Raw genomic sequence first — 16,234 nt, 5'->3', positions numbered from 1 at the left:
GGCAGACCCTGTGTGCTGTGCCCTGTGTACCTTTAAGGCGGTCGACTGCCATGGCCATGGACCAGAGATCCTTTGCGCCATTAAAAGGCGAGTGTCGAGCTCAGTGATGCAATTGACTGGTGAAATATGGTCCCTGGTATTTCAATAGCAGCTTGGAGGAGGGCCTATGTTATGCAGAATGCACACGCAGCCAAACAAGATGTGGAAAAAAGCTGTTGGTGTCGTGAGCGGCTCCAAAATAATATTTCTGTCGCGCATGGACGGGAGACGCAAAGGAGCGGCCGAGCTGCCGGTGGATTAAGGAGAAGCGGGCGGCAAGTAAGTATTTTGTCGAGTGGAGGAGATGACTCGCGTCCATATAATTATAAAAAATTAGAATCCCGTCGTGCTTTGCATAATGGTGTTGTGCGCATACGTGAAGCAGGGTAGCTTTGCATCCCAGTTGGAATGTTCTGCAGCCCCGCGTATTGAAAACTCGTCGGTTGATACGTTCGGTCACGACATTAGTCTGTAGGTGTTAGGCCTTGGTAGTGCTTTGAGTGATACTGAGAGAGGGGCGAAACTACTTTAGATAAAAACACACGTCCACGGTCGCTCAGCAGTTCCCACGGTGCTCGGTAAGGAATTATGAAGTGATGAAAATGAAGGCGACAGCATGACGTTCCGTAACAGCACATAAGGCGGTTTCGGCGAACCGAGTAAGACGATCTACCACTACAATGACGTAGCGGTTTCCTGCTGCAGTGTAGGAAAGCGGGCCGTAGAGATCAATGCCGACCGACACCAATTATCGGAAAAGACGTCTTTTCGAATCATGGCATATACAGACGACCGCAAACATTGTCAACCGGACCTTCCTGCTGTTAAGTGCAGTGTCACAGTTCGAAGACAGTGATAAAGAGAAAGAAAGGAGAAGGACCTTGGAGAACTTTATGCTCTATTTCTGTGCATAACTTGCTTTCTTGTTCCTGAGATTTTTTTATGGTCAGATCCCTTCGGGTAATCGCCCATTTAAAAGGGTACGGCCATATCGCCATCGCCATCTTACAAGGTTCCTTCCTGTCCACTTCACAGAAAAGAAAAAAGTCACCAGTATGGACCCCTGCACCTGCAGCACTGTGACACATCAAATGTTTAAACCCCCTCCCCCTCTTCCTTCTCATTTCTTTATCTTTAGCTGCAACACCCCTCCCCCTTTCTCACCTCCGTTCACCAAGCCCCGCGTCATGCACCCCTGAAGAAGAAGCCGAGCTGTAAAATAAAAAATGATGGCTGGAGAATTTTTCAAGCTTCGAACTCGGCACAACATCTCGCCTCCCCCCCCCCCCCTGTGCCCTTCCATCTGGTCCCTGGTCCTGCTAAGCAGACCAGCTGCCATGACATACGACGACATGAGAAGGCTAGTGCAAGACATTTGAAGAGAATTTCAGTAGGCTGCTGCAGGAGAAAGCGCCATGCACGGCCACGCCAGGTGTAGTAGTCAGGAGCATTGAGAAGATGCCGTGGTTGTAGATGGAGGAGTAGCTGGTTTTGATCTCAGCAGACTCCCCTCTTCGAAAGCGCTAACGACCCTGCTTTACGGTTCCCAGGCTTGCAAGTCGGGATGTCTCTGCCGAAGGCTCACAATGCGCGAGCTGCAGCCCCATCCTCCCCATATCGTCGAGTCACTGCCCTTCTTCTCCTTCCCACCCACCTTGTCTCTGTCTCCGCGCCGCCGACCCCCGTCTTTGGATCTATATAGCTTCCTTGTGTCTGCAAATGCCTTGTTTAAGTCAACGACGGACATAACAGAGATGACATTGATATTGGCAGACGCTCCTTATATTTTGCTTTACGAGGCTATAGCTGAAAAAGATATTTTGAAATTCGATGCTTCGAAAGGTCGGCTTCGCACCCGTAACATGTGGTCCCCTACCTCCAGGTCTCATTTTTTATTCCTTGGCCTTTCATTGTTCCGCCAAACGGAGAAGTTGACGAAGAATGTTTATCGTCAAACAGAATCATGCACTAATTTGGACATCGCTTCTCTGCCCTACTGGATCAGGAAAGAAGCCGACGATATCGCTACAGGGAGAGAAGGTAGGCAGATCACAATGGGCAGCCTTTAGAAGTATCAAACTTATTTACTTCTTTATTTATTGCTTTATTTACTTCTTTTACATAATTAAAAAAGGATTATAGACTATGTGCGAGCACGTAATTGATCGAATCAAATGCAGAAATATGAAGCGCATTTTAAACCGCCAGTTTGCGATTTACACTTGATAGTCCCCAAGTGCATATAGCTACGTAAGTCAACTGCTTGACTAGCCTCAAACTCCGCCCCCTCCCCACTCCTTTTCTCCAGATGACTGCAGACACATATGTGGACACACATGAGAATGAATATTGGTGCTTTTCAGTCTCCAGCTGTTTTATTTTGTTTTGCCGCGGCGCCGTGCGTCCAGGCTGAAACGGTTCTCTACTTCTATGTGAAGAATGCTGTCTTTGGAAGGAAGAGGTCTGTCGTGTCCCTCTGTAATTTTTCAGATCGGAACAAAGAATGGTTTTTGTCTACCGCCGCTTCGTTCAGCCGATCAAGGGCAAGCGGCCGGCGTCTTCCGAGCCATATCGCTGCCGCCACTAGGGTGATTTATCAACTGACTTCTCGGGAACACAGTATTACCATTACCGTTCTTAAAGGTTCACAGAAACGGTCACCAAGAAGCCACTGATAAACGTGTTCAGTGTGTAGAACGAATCCTTTTGAGCATTAACCCAAAGCATGACGCCTTGGAACAAAGCCAGCGATTTATCATTAATTTTTAAAAAACAGCGTTTTTCGAAATTCGCGGGCAGAGAGGTTGTTGCTTGGAGATGTAGCATGGAACTATTTCCTTAGCCCTTGACGTCACGGGCACGGCCGCTCGATGGAAGCGCACTAGGTGCGGCCTGCCACGTCGCACGAAACCGGCGGGAGGCGCCTACTTCCAGTCGCCACCGCCGCGGCGCCACCGTTCGGGGACAGCCGCGCGTGGAGAGCTGCACCTGGCTGCGCTTTGAGGGAGGCGTCGGCGTGGTAGAAGCCTTTTATTTTAAGGATATAAGAGCTCCGCTTCACACAATTTGGCAAAAAGAATTATTATATACTGTCATGTCTAGTGTGACCATGTCAGCACTTAGCGCTTGCTCGGCAAGGATGTATGCTGGAGTGTACCCCGAAAAACTTATAGTGACGGTGGTTCAAGGCCACTCGATTAGAGAGCTCGCATTACCGTGATGTTGCATTCGGATCCAGTTGTTCGTCACATTAAAATATGACCCGGCTGTGAACATGCGAAGCTGTTCAGCTGCCATGGTAGTCTAATGCATAACCACTTCATTAACTATGTCGCAATTCCATGTGTCATTTTCACACCATTTACTCATTCCTGCATACAGCTTTTATACACAAGTTGATGTCAACCTGTTCTTAAGCTGCCAGCGCTATCCGATAAAAAAATGTCCTACTATGAACAACCTCTGTGAAAATGCGACATGTAACGAACCTTTCTATCTCATTGTGACAAATTTTACGGTGGAAATATCAAGATGTCTATTAGGTTAAATATGATAACCGGGAATCTTCGACTCAGTTGGAGTCCTTACACTTTGTACGCCAGAAAGCTATCCGTCATGGCTTCCCGCATTTTGCATGACCGGACAAAGTAAGCGCGCTTGATAGAGCCGGTCTGCCTCAAGGTGCTACCTATATGCGCCGAAAGTTTTGATTACTGTTTTTATTGGCTGCTCGCAAACCCATACAATTCTGCTGGTTCGTAATTTTCAATGGAAGAACGCGCATCGAGTGTTGCTGTTGTGAAATTCTTAGCTCTGATCACAAGAATGTTCACGTGTCAGAACGCAACTGCAGCCGAGATTCAGCGAGCAGCCGAGTACGCTTATTTATTGGCTACACAAACAAAGGAGGAAAATTACCAATCGCAGACGGAAAACCTTTCTTGAGAGAGGTTTATCCCATAGCCATAAACATCGCTCCATTGTTGAGTTGACATTTCCAGCCCAGCTCGCTATCAGTGGGGGCAGCAACTTAACGATATCTTGCATAGCGCCTTAGCATGGGCACGATCATTGCTTTATAGATTAGCTGCAGGTACTGTGTACTGTGAGAAACCAATGATGAAACCAAAAGTTTACACAGCTTGCTACTTCGCCGGACCTCTTCAGACTTCATCATCCTGTTAATGAAGGTACTCGTAAGCTGACAAAGCTTGATTACTTCCTTTGCGGGGTGCATCAAGACTCCATTGTCCTTGGTTTTCATTAACCTGTAACTGGTCCAGCTGACTCATACTTCCTGCAACAGGCTCTTGCTCGACTGACATGTCGCCTCAAAACCATTACCAAATATGGCATAAACTAAGCAAGAACCTCGTAGTGATAAACAAAACTTGGGGTTCTTAAGTCTCCTTGAGGAGCCTCGTTAGAGTGCCCGTAATTTGCTACCTGCTTATGCACCGTATCCCGTAATTGCTGCCTCTGTCGCATATCATTTGAATGCAGCCTTAAGCCACCGCATTATATCAAATAGCACCCTACACATAGCTACATAAAGCCCCTCTTTACCGAAGTCGTACGAACGTGTCGTATAGGGGCATAGTGTGCCTGACTTTGAGAGTTCCGCTTTCAATAATTCCCATTTCACCCTTACATCTTATTGACTCTCTCTGGTTTGGCAGCTCCTGCCACATTTAACATGTCATGTGTTCTCATTGCGCCAAAGGTGTTTGGCCATATCACCAACTAAAGTGCCTCTTACCAGAGAGGTTCTTTTCCCGACTTTCCGCCGACAGAGCGGGCGCCGGATTTTCTGTGGAACGTGGCTTTTCATTTTATCGCATCGGCTCAAACAGTCTCAACCGTATAAACAAATGTATGTACATGCTCCTTTACTTGCAAGGCCACTCAGACTAGCGCAGCAAAATTTAGAACAAATTGCATGCTTATATATATAAAAAAAAAAACCTTCGTAGCTTTTTCTGATATGTTCTCACAACATAACCTGCGAAAAAAGCTCCTGGTGGTACCTCATCGTATCCATCTGCTTCACAACACATCGTTAAAACCCCTGGTTCACTGGCAAGCTTCCTGATAACTAAATAGGTTAAACAACGTGACGGGAACAGGAAAAGAGGGCGACACAACCTATGTTCCCGTCACGTTGTTTGCACGGTTAACCTACAATTAATCACCAACAAGTCCAATCTGCTGTCCCTTGTAGCAAATTCAATGGCAGCTGATAGGGCATTATGCTTCAGCATCTGGACTTTTTAACCGCAGCGTCGCTTTCATGTCAGAAAAAGCGAGTGCATTTCCACTCCTCGCGGCTGTCTTTGCCTGAAGCGAGCTCAGCAGATAAAATTAAAAGGTCTCTTAGATGTCTCTTAAGCGGAGGACGGCGAAAGCCTACCCTTCTCCTATCATTTGCCTCTCATCGTTTGCCACAGTTCATTTCAAGTCGTCGTTTGATATATTGGTTGTTTCTCAGTCTTGATGAGTCTGCCTGCGTAGTCACTGTAGCCCTTATCACTCATAACTAAGTACATTACTCATTTAGAATCAGCAGTGGTCATTACATGTCGTCGTTTCACATATTGGTCATTTCGTAGTCATTAACAGTAATAATGAGTCATGCATATCTATTATAGTCATTACCACACATCGCTAAGCACTTTTACTTATTTCTAATCAGTAGCGGTCATTACATGTCGTAGTTTGATATACTGGTTATTACAAATCATTTTAGTCATTATTAACCATTATTAGTCATTAGAATCAGTCATTGCCTCTATCAATGTCTATAACTTGTGGGGCCCCACAGCCCCTTTTAGCGTTTCGAACCGCGCGCGCTTTTTTCTGTTTGTGTTTGTGTCCGCCCGGGCAGCGCGAGTACGCATGAGCGAGCTGCCCGGAGCGGGGGCGGCATGTTATCGGCGCGAGACAGAGGGTAGATAAGCGCGTTGGAAGCAAGGCTCGGGGCTTTTTCGCCGGGAGGCCGGCCACAGAAGGGCGGCGTGGCAGCGTCCCAAGCCGGCGGGATGTACACGGACGACGGAGCGGAGTCCTGCGAGGCGAAGACGGAAGCGGCACCTTCAAGGAAGCCTTAGGAGTACTGTTAGCGTGAGTGCTGCCACGCGAGTAGCAATGTTCTTGTACCGTGATCAACGCTTTGGCCCTATTACTCGCCCATCGCGCCGCAGTGTGCTTTGTGTTGTCGCGGTGAAGCCCTGACCCTTGTCCCGTTTTATCCTCATAGTCCATTGTCGCGAACTTCGACGGCATGTTTCCAGCGCAGTTTTGACCAATGCTGTTTCTTTTCTATTTTATACTTTTCTGTTGATCCGGAATAAACCGGTGTTTTTAAGAGAGACTTGGTTTTCACTCGTCGGGCGAGACCATCGCTCGCGAACCCGTATTCTAGAAGGCGGAGCCTTCATTTGGCGCCCAACGTGGGGCCTTGGCCTCTTGAACGAGCTACTGGAATCAAAGGCACATTTCAGAGAAATGGTAGGAAGCGAGGCAGTTTCGTTAACGCCCACTCCCTTGTATCGCGATAATCAGCTGCGGCTGAATTTGGCCGTGCCAAGGTTTGAAGGATACGCCGATAAGAAATCTGTGTGCGATTTTCTCTATGAAATCGACGATTATCAGATGGCAATGGCAATTTCGGACAGCGCTCTGGTCACGCGTGTGCTTCCCGTAGCTTTGGTAGGTTCCGCAGCAACCTGGAGGCGTAGACAGCGGCCGTTCGCAACAAAGCAGGATTTTATAGACCGTTTTCGAGAAGAGTTTTTGCCGCCTGACTATGACATCCGTATGAAAGACGAGCTTTGCACCAGGACGCAAGGCGAAAGCGAGGGTTTGCTAGAGTTTTTGCGCAGTTTTCAAGAGCTGCATGAGCGGGCAGATCCTGCAGTTCCGGAACCAGAGAAGGTGGCTCATGCTATACATCGGTGCCATCCAAGGTACCAGCCATATCTCCGGCGTCGCCAGTTCGCGGACTTCGATGACATGGCTAGAGAAGCATCCCGCATCGAGGCATCTTTCCTGGCGGAGCTCCACTACAAACCACCTCCCCCTGCAGAGACTTGCCTTGAGCCGTCCTGTGCGTGGCCTGGATCACCGGCAGCACGCAGCCTGGAGACGCCAGGCTGCCGTACGGAGGCTGGCGACTTGCACGGAGTCACAAGCCCTGATGCGTCTACTCAGGTGACGAGCCGATTTCATGGGGCGACAGGTCAGACGGGGCCCCGTGTCTTCTTGCCATACGCAGGCGCGGGTACCCCTTGTGTGGCAGCAGTTGGGACACCCCACGTCAGAGCGCGCAAATCCCGGAAATCTCCTACAGCGGCTGCCGGCTACCATTCACCATCGGGTGCAACGTGGGTGTCACCATCGGGTGCAACGTGGACGTCACCTGCGGGTGCAGCGTGGGTGTCACCACCGGGTGCAACGTGGACGTCACCTACGGGTGCAGCGTGGGTGTCACCACCGGGTGCAACGTGGACGTCACCTACGGGTGCAGCGTGGGTGTCACCACCGGGTGTAACGTGGACGTCACCTACGGGTGCAGCGTGGGTGTCACCACCGGGTGCAACGTGGACGTCACCTACGGGTGCAGCGTGGGTGTCACCACCGGGTGCAACGTGGACGTCACCTACGGGTGCAGCGTGGGTGTCACCACCGGGTGCAACGCGGACGTCTCCTACCAGTACAACGTGGGTGTCACCACCGGGTGCAACGTGGGTGTCACCACCGGGTGCAACGTGGGTGTCACCACCGGGTGCAACGGTGTCGCCATCAGGTGAGAAGCGGGCGTCGCCCCCGGGCACAACTTGTCCTCCGATTCGCAGATCCAGGACAACACAGGGGAGGGTGTTTTGGTCATCGCACCATCCAGCGGCCAGGCCGCACAGACGTGGCCAACCACCGGGAGAGCTGATCCAGTCGCTACCTTTCCTGCCTGAATCGAACCAGGTGCCACAGACACAGGTGTCTTCGACACAGGTACCATTGTCACCACCTGCGCATGAGGCAGACCCCGAGAAGCCCTACAAACACTCGGTGAGTGCAGTCCCGTCAACTTCTTTTGAGGAAAGCCAACCAGACAAGACCCCGCTGGTCTTGGTCAAAATGGCCGGACTGGAGCTTCCAGCCCTTTTAGACACAGGGTCTACAGTGTCAGTCTTCGGCGATCAGGTGAAAAATGCCTGCGAGACAAAATGTGTCCGGTTGCGGAGTGTAAACACTAACCTTCGTATGGCATCGACTCACATAGTACCCGCAACCTCAGCAGCCCGCCTAACAGTTGCTATAAATGGTCGAAAGATTAGACAGCGTTTCTTACACCTCCCCGGACTATCCTGGCCAGTCATACTAGGCCGTAACTTCATAGTGAAGGCAGGAATCGTGATAGATCTCAGTAAGGGAACCTACCGGTATGGCACCGGTACAGAAGCATTTCAGTTCAAGACTAAGGCCGCTGAGCCACAGTCACAGTTGCTTGCCACGAACGGCCATTCGGCCAATATCACAGGCTGTGGTATTCTAACCGTTTTGAATTCCTTCACGGGGTCACCAGCGGAAAAAAGCAGAATCGAGACAATGCTCAGGCCCTTTGCAGCAATGTTCACGGAGGCTCCGGGGAAGGCCAACGTACTAACCCACAGGATTGACACCGGCGATGCTCGTCCTATCAGATTCAATCCAAGGCCCTTGAGTGTCCACAAGCGAGCGCTGCTGGATGGGGCCCTCGACGAAATGGTGGCTACCGGTGCGGTGAGACCATCAAAAAGCCCCTGGGCGTTTCCTGTTGTTCTCGCGCCTAAGAAGGATGGAACAGCACGGTTGTGTGTCGATTATCGACGTCTGAATGCTGTGACAGTGCGAGACTCTTACCCTTTCCCGTCTGTTGACTCTGTCATGTACTCACTTGGGTCAGCAAAATTTTTTACAACTCTCGACTGCAGTAGGGGATTTCTGCAAATCCCGATTGACCACTGCGACATTGACAAAACGGCTTTCACTTGCCACCGGGGACTGTTCGAATTTGTGCGCTTGCCTTTCGGGTTGTGCAATTCACCTGCTACTTTTCAACGGGTGATGGATATTGTGCTCGGAGACGCTAAATTTAACTACGCTATGGCCTACATGGATGACGTAGTAGTGTTCTCAGAAAGCTTAGAAGAGCACCTCCGTCATCTAACGAATGTCCTTCAACGAATGCAGAAGGCGGGCATCACCATTAACCCCGGCAAGGTTCAGTTGGTGACAAGCACAATCAATCTTCTTGGGTTCATTGTGGAACAGGGCACAGTTCGCCCGGATGAAGAGAAGCTTCAAGCCATTCTGCAGCTCCCCCCACCAAACAACATAAAGAGCCTCCAGCGTTTCTTGGGCATGGTGGGATTCTACCGCCACTTCATCCCGAACTGCGCTGACCTGGCGCGACCCCTCCATCAGCTCCTCCGGAAGGGTGCCCGCTGGTCATGGACAGAAGCCGAGCAGGGATCATTCCGTTCACTGTCTGCAGCCATCGCGGATACTGCACGCCTGCGGCTTCCAGACCTTAACCGGCCATTCACGGTACAAACGGATGCAAGTGAGTACGGAATTGGGGCGGTATTGCTTCAAGAACATCAAGGAAAGCTTTGCCCATTGGCATTTGCTAGTCATACACTGACGGCACCGGAAAGGAACTATACTGTGACAGAGAAAGAGTGTCTCGCGATTGTGTTTGCCCTCAAGAAATTTGACATGTATTTGGATGGTGCAGAATTCACTATTCAGACCGACCACCAGGCCCTATCGTGGCTTTCGAGGTTGCAAAATCCAGCTGGCCGTCTGGCCCGCTGGTCACTCGCTCTCCAAAAGTATAATTACAGGATAGAATACAGAAGAGGCACTTTCAACAAAGTGGCCGATGCCCTGTCACGAGCTCCACTTCCGGGCGAGGGAGAGCGAGCACCCGCGGTCCATGCTGTGACAGCTCCTGCCGACATCTGGGGCACACTGGTGTCCCGTCAACAGCTCCTTGACGCTCAGCTTTCAGACGACCAGTGCAACCAGATACGCCAAAGCCTGAACAGCGCCAGCCCTGCAGGGAGCCGGGCGCTTAACGGAAGCTATGACTGCTACGTGGAAGCAGAAGATGGTTTGATCCTGCGGTATATACCTGCTGCGGACACCGACAGGGGTGAGTCCGCATTTCGTGTGGTCGTTCCTAAGGGCCTACGTAAGCATTTTCTAGAGTACTTCCACGATACACGCCTCGCAGGTCACAGCGATGGCAAGAAAACATATGACAAATTGTGTCGCGTTGCAACATGGCCCCGCATGAGAAGGGATGTCCTGACATTCGTCCGCACTTGTCATACCTGCCAGACCGCGAAGCCAAGGGGAGGAAAACCACCGGGCCTCATGCAACCTGTAGAGAGCCGATACCCATGGGAAATTGTAGCTTGCGACATAATGGGTCCCTATCCCAGATCAGTGAAAGGGAATCGCTACTTGTTAGTAATTACTGATCATTTCTCGAAATGGGTAGAACTGTATCCCCTGAATAGGCTAGACTCGAAAATAATTTGGGATAAGCTACTAGAAACATTCACTCGCTTTGGTTTCCCAGCTCAGCTTATCACTGATAATGCCAGGTATTTCACCGGTAGGATATTCACTGCCACTTGCAAAGTTCTTGGCGTGCAGCACAAAAAGACTACGCCCTACCATCCTCAAGCAAACATTACAGAGCGAGTGAATCGAAATCTCAAGACTATGATGGTGGCATTCACGGAGCGACACAAGGACTGGGACGCTCGTATCCAGGAGATGGCCTTCGCCACAAGAACCACGGTAAACCGGTCAACAGGTTTTACGCCAGCGGCCATTCTCCTTGGTCGTGAGCTCAGGTTCCCTATTGAGCATGCTCTGAATGGCTCTGATTTGCCGGGTCTTAGCCATTCTAAATTTGCTCATGATCTTTCCAGCCGCTTGGCCGAGACTCTGAAGGAGGCAAGGGAAAACCTAGACCTTGCCCGCCTGGAACACTGTAACCAGTACAACAAGGGAAGGCGACCTTTGGAATTCACAGTCGGCGACAAAGTCCTTCGCCGCACGCATCCACTAAGTGATGCAGCAAAAGGGTTTGCTGCTTCTCTCGCTCCACGATGGACTGGCCCTTACACGATAACAAAGCGCGCGTCTCGGCTTTCTTACTTTATTCGCCATGTGCAGGGTGGTCGAGAAGCCGGACCAGTCAACGTGGCCGATCTCCGAGCTTACCACGGCCGTCCACTAGCCACATAGAACCACTTGACCTACCAGGCACTACGGCTACCCACGCTCGGCGGATACCTCCAAGCATGCGCCCCGCCAGCAGCAGTACCAGTTCCACCCTTATCCCGCGTTATTGTTGTTTTACACGTCGGGAGGTGTCCCGTCTTGAGAGGGGGGGAGTGTGGGGCCCCACAGCCCCTTTTAGCGTTTCGAACCGCGCGCGCTTTTTTCTGTTTGTGTTTGTGTCCGCCCGGGCAGCGCGAGTACGCATGAGCGAGCTGCCCGGAGCGGGGGCGGCATGTTATCGGCGCGAGACAGAGGGTAGATAAGCGCGTTGGAAGCAAGGCTCGGGGCTTTTTCGCCGGGAGGCCGGCCACAGAAGGGCGGCGTGGCAGTGTCCCAAGCCGGCGGGATGTACACGGACGACGGAGCGGAGTCCTGCGAGGCGAAGACGGAAGCGGCACCTTCAAGGAAGCCTTAGGAGTACTGTTAGCGTGAGTGCTGCCACGCGAGTAGCAATGTTCTTGTACCGTGATCAACGCTTTGGCCCTATTACTCGCCCATCGCGCCGCAGTGTGCTTTGTGTTGTCGCGGTGAAGCCCTGACCCTTGTCCCGTTTTATCCTCATAGTCCATTGTCGCGAACTTCGACGGCATGTTTCCAGCGCAGTTTTGACCAATGCTGTTTCTTTTCTATTTTATACTTTTCTGTTGATCCGGAATAAACCGGTGTTTTTAAGAAAGACTTGGTTTTCACTCGTCGGGCGAGACCATCGCTCGCGAACCCGTATTCTAGAAGGCGGAGCCTTCAAACTTTTATTAATTACCGATCACCATCAATAATTTTCATTCTTAATCTCCCTCCTTGCACACCAGTGCACAGATGCGACGCACAGATAACAGGCGCAGCTTCTGCGCATAGATTTTCGCTCCATGAGCCTAGAACGGCTTTCGCCTTAAAAAACAAACGCATCCAGTCTCAACGTTAACGTGCTTCCACACGCGCACACGAAGAAGTTTGCGTTTACCACGCAGACGCGAGGTGAACGCACCCAGAAAGCAAGCAAACCGCGCGCTCAGAGCCGGCGGCCCCGGCGGCGACGTGTCCCCGAACTGTGGCGCCCTCAGCAGAAATAGCGGGCGCAACTGTAAACTTCCCAAGGATGCGCTTGCCCATTGACGGCGGCGCGACGCAGCAGGCCGCACCCAGTGCGCTTCCATCGAGCGGCCACGTCAAGGGTGAGTTGACTGGCACGGCTTGCTAGAAGCTGCCATTCGCTGCGGCCACTGCAGCCATGACGTCATGGACACACTTCCGGTAGCTGCGAAAGTCGTCTGCTCGTGAGCAGCGCGAGCTCCTCAGGCGCCTCCTCAGACGGTCAACCACCGCACGATGGCAGCACCTCTTCGACCGCCGTAAACACCGCCGCTGTGGCCCTTCCTCCTGCATGACACGACAGATCGTTAGCGCCGGTGTCCAAAATAAAACGTGCTAAAATTTGTTGGCGTCTGGAATACGGAGCCGAATATCGAGTATTAAGCCCTCGTCAGGATCGCTGACCAGCAGCAAATTGCTGGTAAGAGTGATAGCCGTGATATAAGCAAGTTTCTGCTCAAGCCAGCTGCCGCTGCTGCATTTTGGCTCATTCGATCTGCTCGTACAAGCTCTGCGATTAATGCGTCGCCAGAGTTTATCCTATGATTATTTTACTATAGCAGGATAGGAATCAGAATAAGTCAAATTCATAAGTAGACGATTTACGGCAGCGTTGATCAGTTCCAAAGCACCGACCACAGCGGCTTCGAAGCGAAACAATTTAGGCCTAGCGACGACTAGGGGGGATGGCCATGCAGAGCGCCGTCGTTTGCCGCGCTCACGCGCCCCACCCCCGCGGTAGAGTGTAACGTACCTCAGCCTGCTAGCGGCATCCCGTGCTGCAAGCGTTGCAAACTCGTGTACTTTCATAGCTAAGGCCGCGTATTTTTTGACGCTCTGCTCAGCAACAAGCCGTTCAAGCCATACTGTAGGCAGGACCAGGCTTCAGTACGCAGTCGCTGCGCTGTCGGCCGTAATCGAAGACGTCGGGCGGCACAGTAGACACCGCATATTCTATACATCGACCTTTAAACGTAATACACTAGGTAAATTAATAACACTGTGAAGCAGACCCGCTCGTACGTTTCACGCACTCGGGCGCCGACGAGTAGACTCTGTCAATAGCCTCGGCTAACCACGCAAATCGAGGTCGCCAAGCTCAGTTTGCGATAACCGCGGTCAGTGGTGTAACAGGCGGACACGCTAACCGCGGTTAAGATTAACTACGGTTAGCCGGAAGAACCGTGGTTACAGGAGACCGTCATCTCGCCGCTACCACACGGGGATTAGGCCTATTAGGCCCACCGTTCAGTGCTTTGACAGTGATCACGTGGTTTGCAAATAGACAACCAAATTGCTCAATGCGCATTCATTTCTTACGATAAACGACTTAATAACATTACACGGTAATGTTTTTATCCACGTTGGGCAGCTACACGTAACTGCTCTGCGCATTCGCTTCAATCCATAACTTCAATCTGACGCCAACTGAGTGCAGTCTCGTAACATTGGGTGCAGCTAGCTTCGTAGCCAGATCTCCAGGTAGCGGCAAAGCAAAACTTCCGCCAGCTTCCCCACTGCAACCCACGCTGTCACTGTCACTGCCTGTCCTCAGTGTTTTGGCCTTACGTTCATGTTGTGCCCTTCGTACTGTGTCTCGTTTCCGTGTTTTTTCATATATATTCGCGACCTATGCGGCGTGTTTGTTTTCTGTGAGTGCCGCTCCCAAGCGGAAAGATGGCTGCGAGCGAACCGTTTGACCGAAATGGACATCGTGAAGCTCATGAATTCTGGTCCGCGTTCGTAATGCAGCAAGTTGCACTTCAGCGCCAGCGTGCCCAACTTGCCTCTCTCCAAGCTGAGATTGCGTGTGTGGAAGAGCGAATGTGTGCCGAGATGCAGTGCGTCAGCTCGCTGCAGCTGTTGTACAACTGTGCCCACTTGAGAGAGGGTTATGGTCCTACCCGAGAGGAAATTCTTGGTATAAAACGACGATGCCTCACCTTCCCGACAGCGAATTCAGGACACATTTTAGAGTGAATCGCAGCACGTTTCGTTACCTATTAAGTGCATGTGGTGCATGAGACGGCAGGACACAAACATGAGGATGGCTGTACCTCTGCACAAACGGGTTTCAATCGGCCTTTACCGTCTTGCCACCTCCGGTGAAGACAGAAGCATCAGCAATGCTTTTGGTGTGGGGCGCTCCACAGTGAACGAGATTTTCTGGGAATTCTGCCATGTTGTTGTGCGGCTACTGGAACCGAAATTTGTCTGCTTCCCGACAACTCGCTACTTGGCCGTACACATGCGCCAGTTTGCCGCAGTGACGGGGTTTCCTCAAGGCGTTGGCGCCCTTGATGGATGCCACATCGAGTTGTGTCCACCTGAAGAGAACGCAGTAGATTACTATAAATACAAAGGCTGATATAGTACCATTCTTTTGGCAGTTGCAGATCACAAGTACAAATTGCTGTACTGCTGTGTCGGTGCACCAGGTAGGAATCACGATTCTGGTGTATTTCAAGCCTCCATACTCCTGAAACTGTTGCAGAGCGAACTGTTCAGCTGAGAAGTGAAAATTCTGAATAGCGTGTCAGTTGGCCCTGTCCTGCTTGCTGATCAAGCGTTTCCTCTCCAGGCACACATTATGAAGCCTTATTCTCAACCTGGTGCACAAGGATCTCCGACACAGTTATTTAACTTCCGCCTTTCATCTGCAAAAAACGTTGTGGAAAATGTGTTTGGGAGAGTGAAAGCACGTTTTCGTATGTTGTTGAAGGGACTGGAATGCGACATACACAATGGTAACACTGCCATTCGTGCTGCCTGTGTACTCCACAATGTGTGTGAACAAATGTCAGATCGCTATGGTATCGCTTGGCTCGATGCAGCTCAGTGATAAGACCAGAGGCGCACTAAGCCGGTGTGCACCAGCAGTCGGCATGATGCGCCTGGAGTAGCAGTTTGAGTAGCCCTAGCAAATCTAATTCTTTTTCTAATTTTTTTTAATTGAAAGCTGCCAACAGTGCTCTGTGCTGTGATAGGAGACTGGATGTGATGCTAGAAAGTGATACGCAGAACTCTCAGTGATGAATTGTTGCACAAAATGAGTATGTCACAAGTACGCACGCCAAAGAAATTTGCATGTATTGAGTTTTTTTTAACGAAAAATGCCTCCATGATGTCAACCATTCTACTTGGATCCCATTCGATTCCTTCATGAGCCTAACAACTCTCTTCTGCAGTTTCCTGCTTTTTTTAGTCGCGCTTTCAGCTTTTTTCTACTGCCTGTTTATGTGCTATGAGTAGCTGCTGGACAGCTGATGGAGAAACCCTCTTTCTATTGCCAGCATTACTACTAGCTGGTTCTGCAACTGCAGGCTGTCTACTGGCTGGGCAGCCAATAACTGGCTCACAGTGAGAACTGTTGCTCAGTGCTGCACTGACATCAGCAGTGCGTTTAGTGTTGTTGACCTCTTTTGTAGTGTTGTTTTGCAGTTGACCTTCCATAGTGGCAGCAGGCCTAGCACTCTCTTGAAGGACGACGCTATCTGCTTCTCTCCATGACAGCAGCTCAGCACCTTCCGGCACCTCATCCACTACTAGCACCTGAACCAAACAAGTATACAGCAGAGAGCATTGTTACTCGGATGCATTTTTTGCTATGTCATGCTATATTTACTCGACGCAAGACAGTCATAACTACTTTCGAGTGTTCATATTCAGTTCACTACAAATGAAAAAAAAAAATGTTGATACTACATGTGAGTGCACAAACTTGGAATATTATACGGCCTTCTTGAGTTCCAAACACATGGAATAA

The 16,234-nt window shown here is 50.7% G+C and overlaps 1 protein-coding gene across 1 annotated transcript; it reads left to right on the top strand.

Annotated features, from left to right (window-relative positions):
• The first annotated feature begins 6,515 nt into the window (after nt 1–6,515).
• Nucleotides 6,516–14,980, top strand: LOC146193978 (uncharacterized). The gene is made up of 3 exons (XM_084600665.1): nt 6,516–7,248; nt 7,313–7,565; nt 14,963–14,980. The coding sequence occupies exons 1-3, from the start codon at nt 6,935–6,937 to the stop codon at nt 14,978–14,980; spliced, it is 585 nt and encodes a 194-aa protein (XP_084456791.1). The 5' UTR covers nt 6,516–6,934.
• Nucleotides 14,981–16,234: the final 1,254 nt, after the last annotated feature.

Source organism: Amblyomma maculatum, chromosome 4 (genome assembly GCF_055883805.1).
Source record: "Amblyomma maculatum isolate TAMU_Amacu chromosome 4, ASM5588380v1, whole genome shotgun sequence".
Taxonomy (NCBI): Eukaryota; Metazoa; Arthropoda; class Arachnida; order Ixodida; family Ixodidae; genus Amblyomma; species Amblyomma maculatum.
This window is presented reverse-complemented; position numbering and strand designations above follow the sequence as displayed.

Excerpts from the sequence above, each read along its gene's own strand:
- LOC146193978 (XM_084600665.1), top strand. The coding sequence starts at position 6,935 with ATGAGCGGGCAGATCCTGCAGTTCCGGAACCAGAGAAGGTGGCTCATG. Across the intron at positions 7,249-7,312 it reads GCCCTGATGCGTCTACTCAG|GCGCGGGTACCCCTTGTGTG; the intron begins GTGACGAGCCGA and ends TGCCATACGCAG.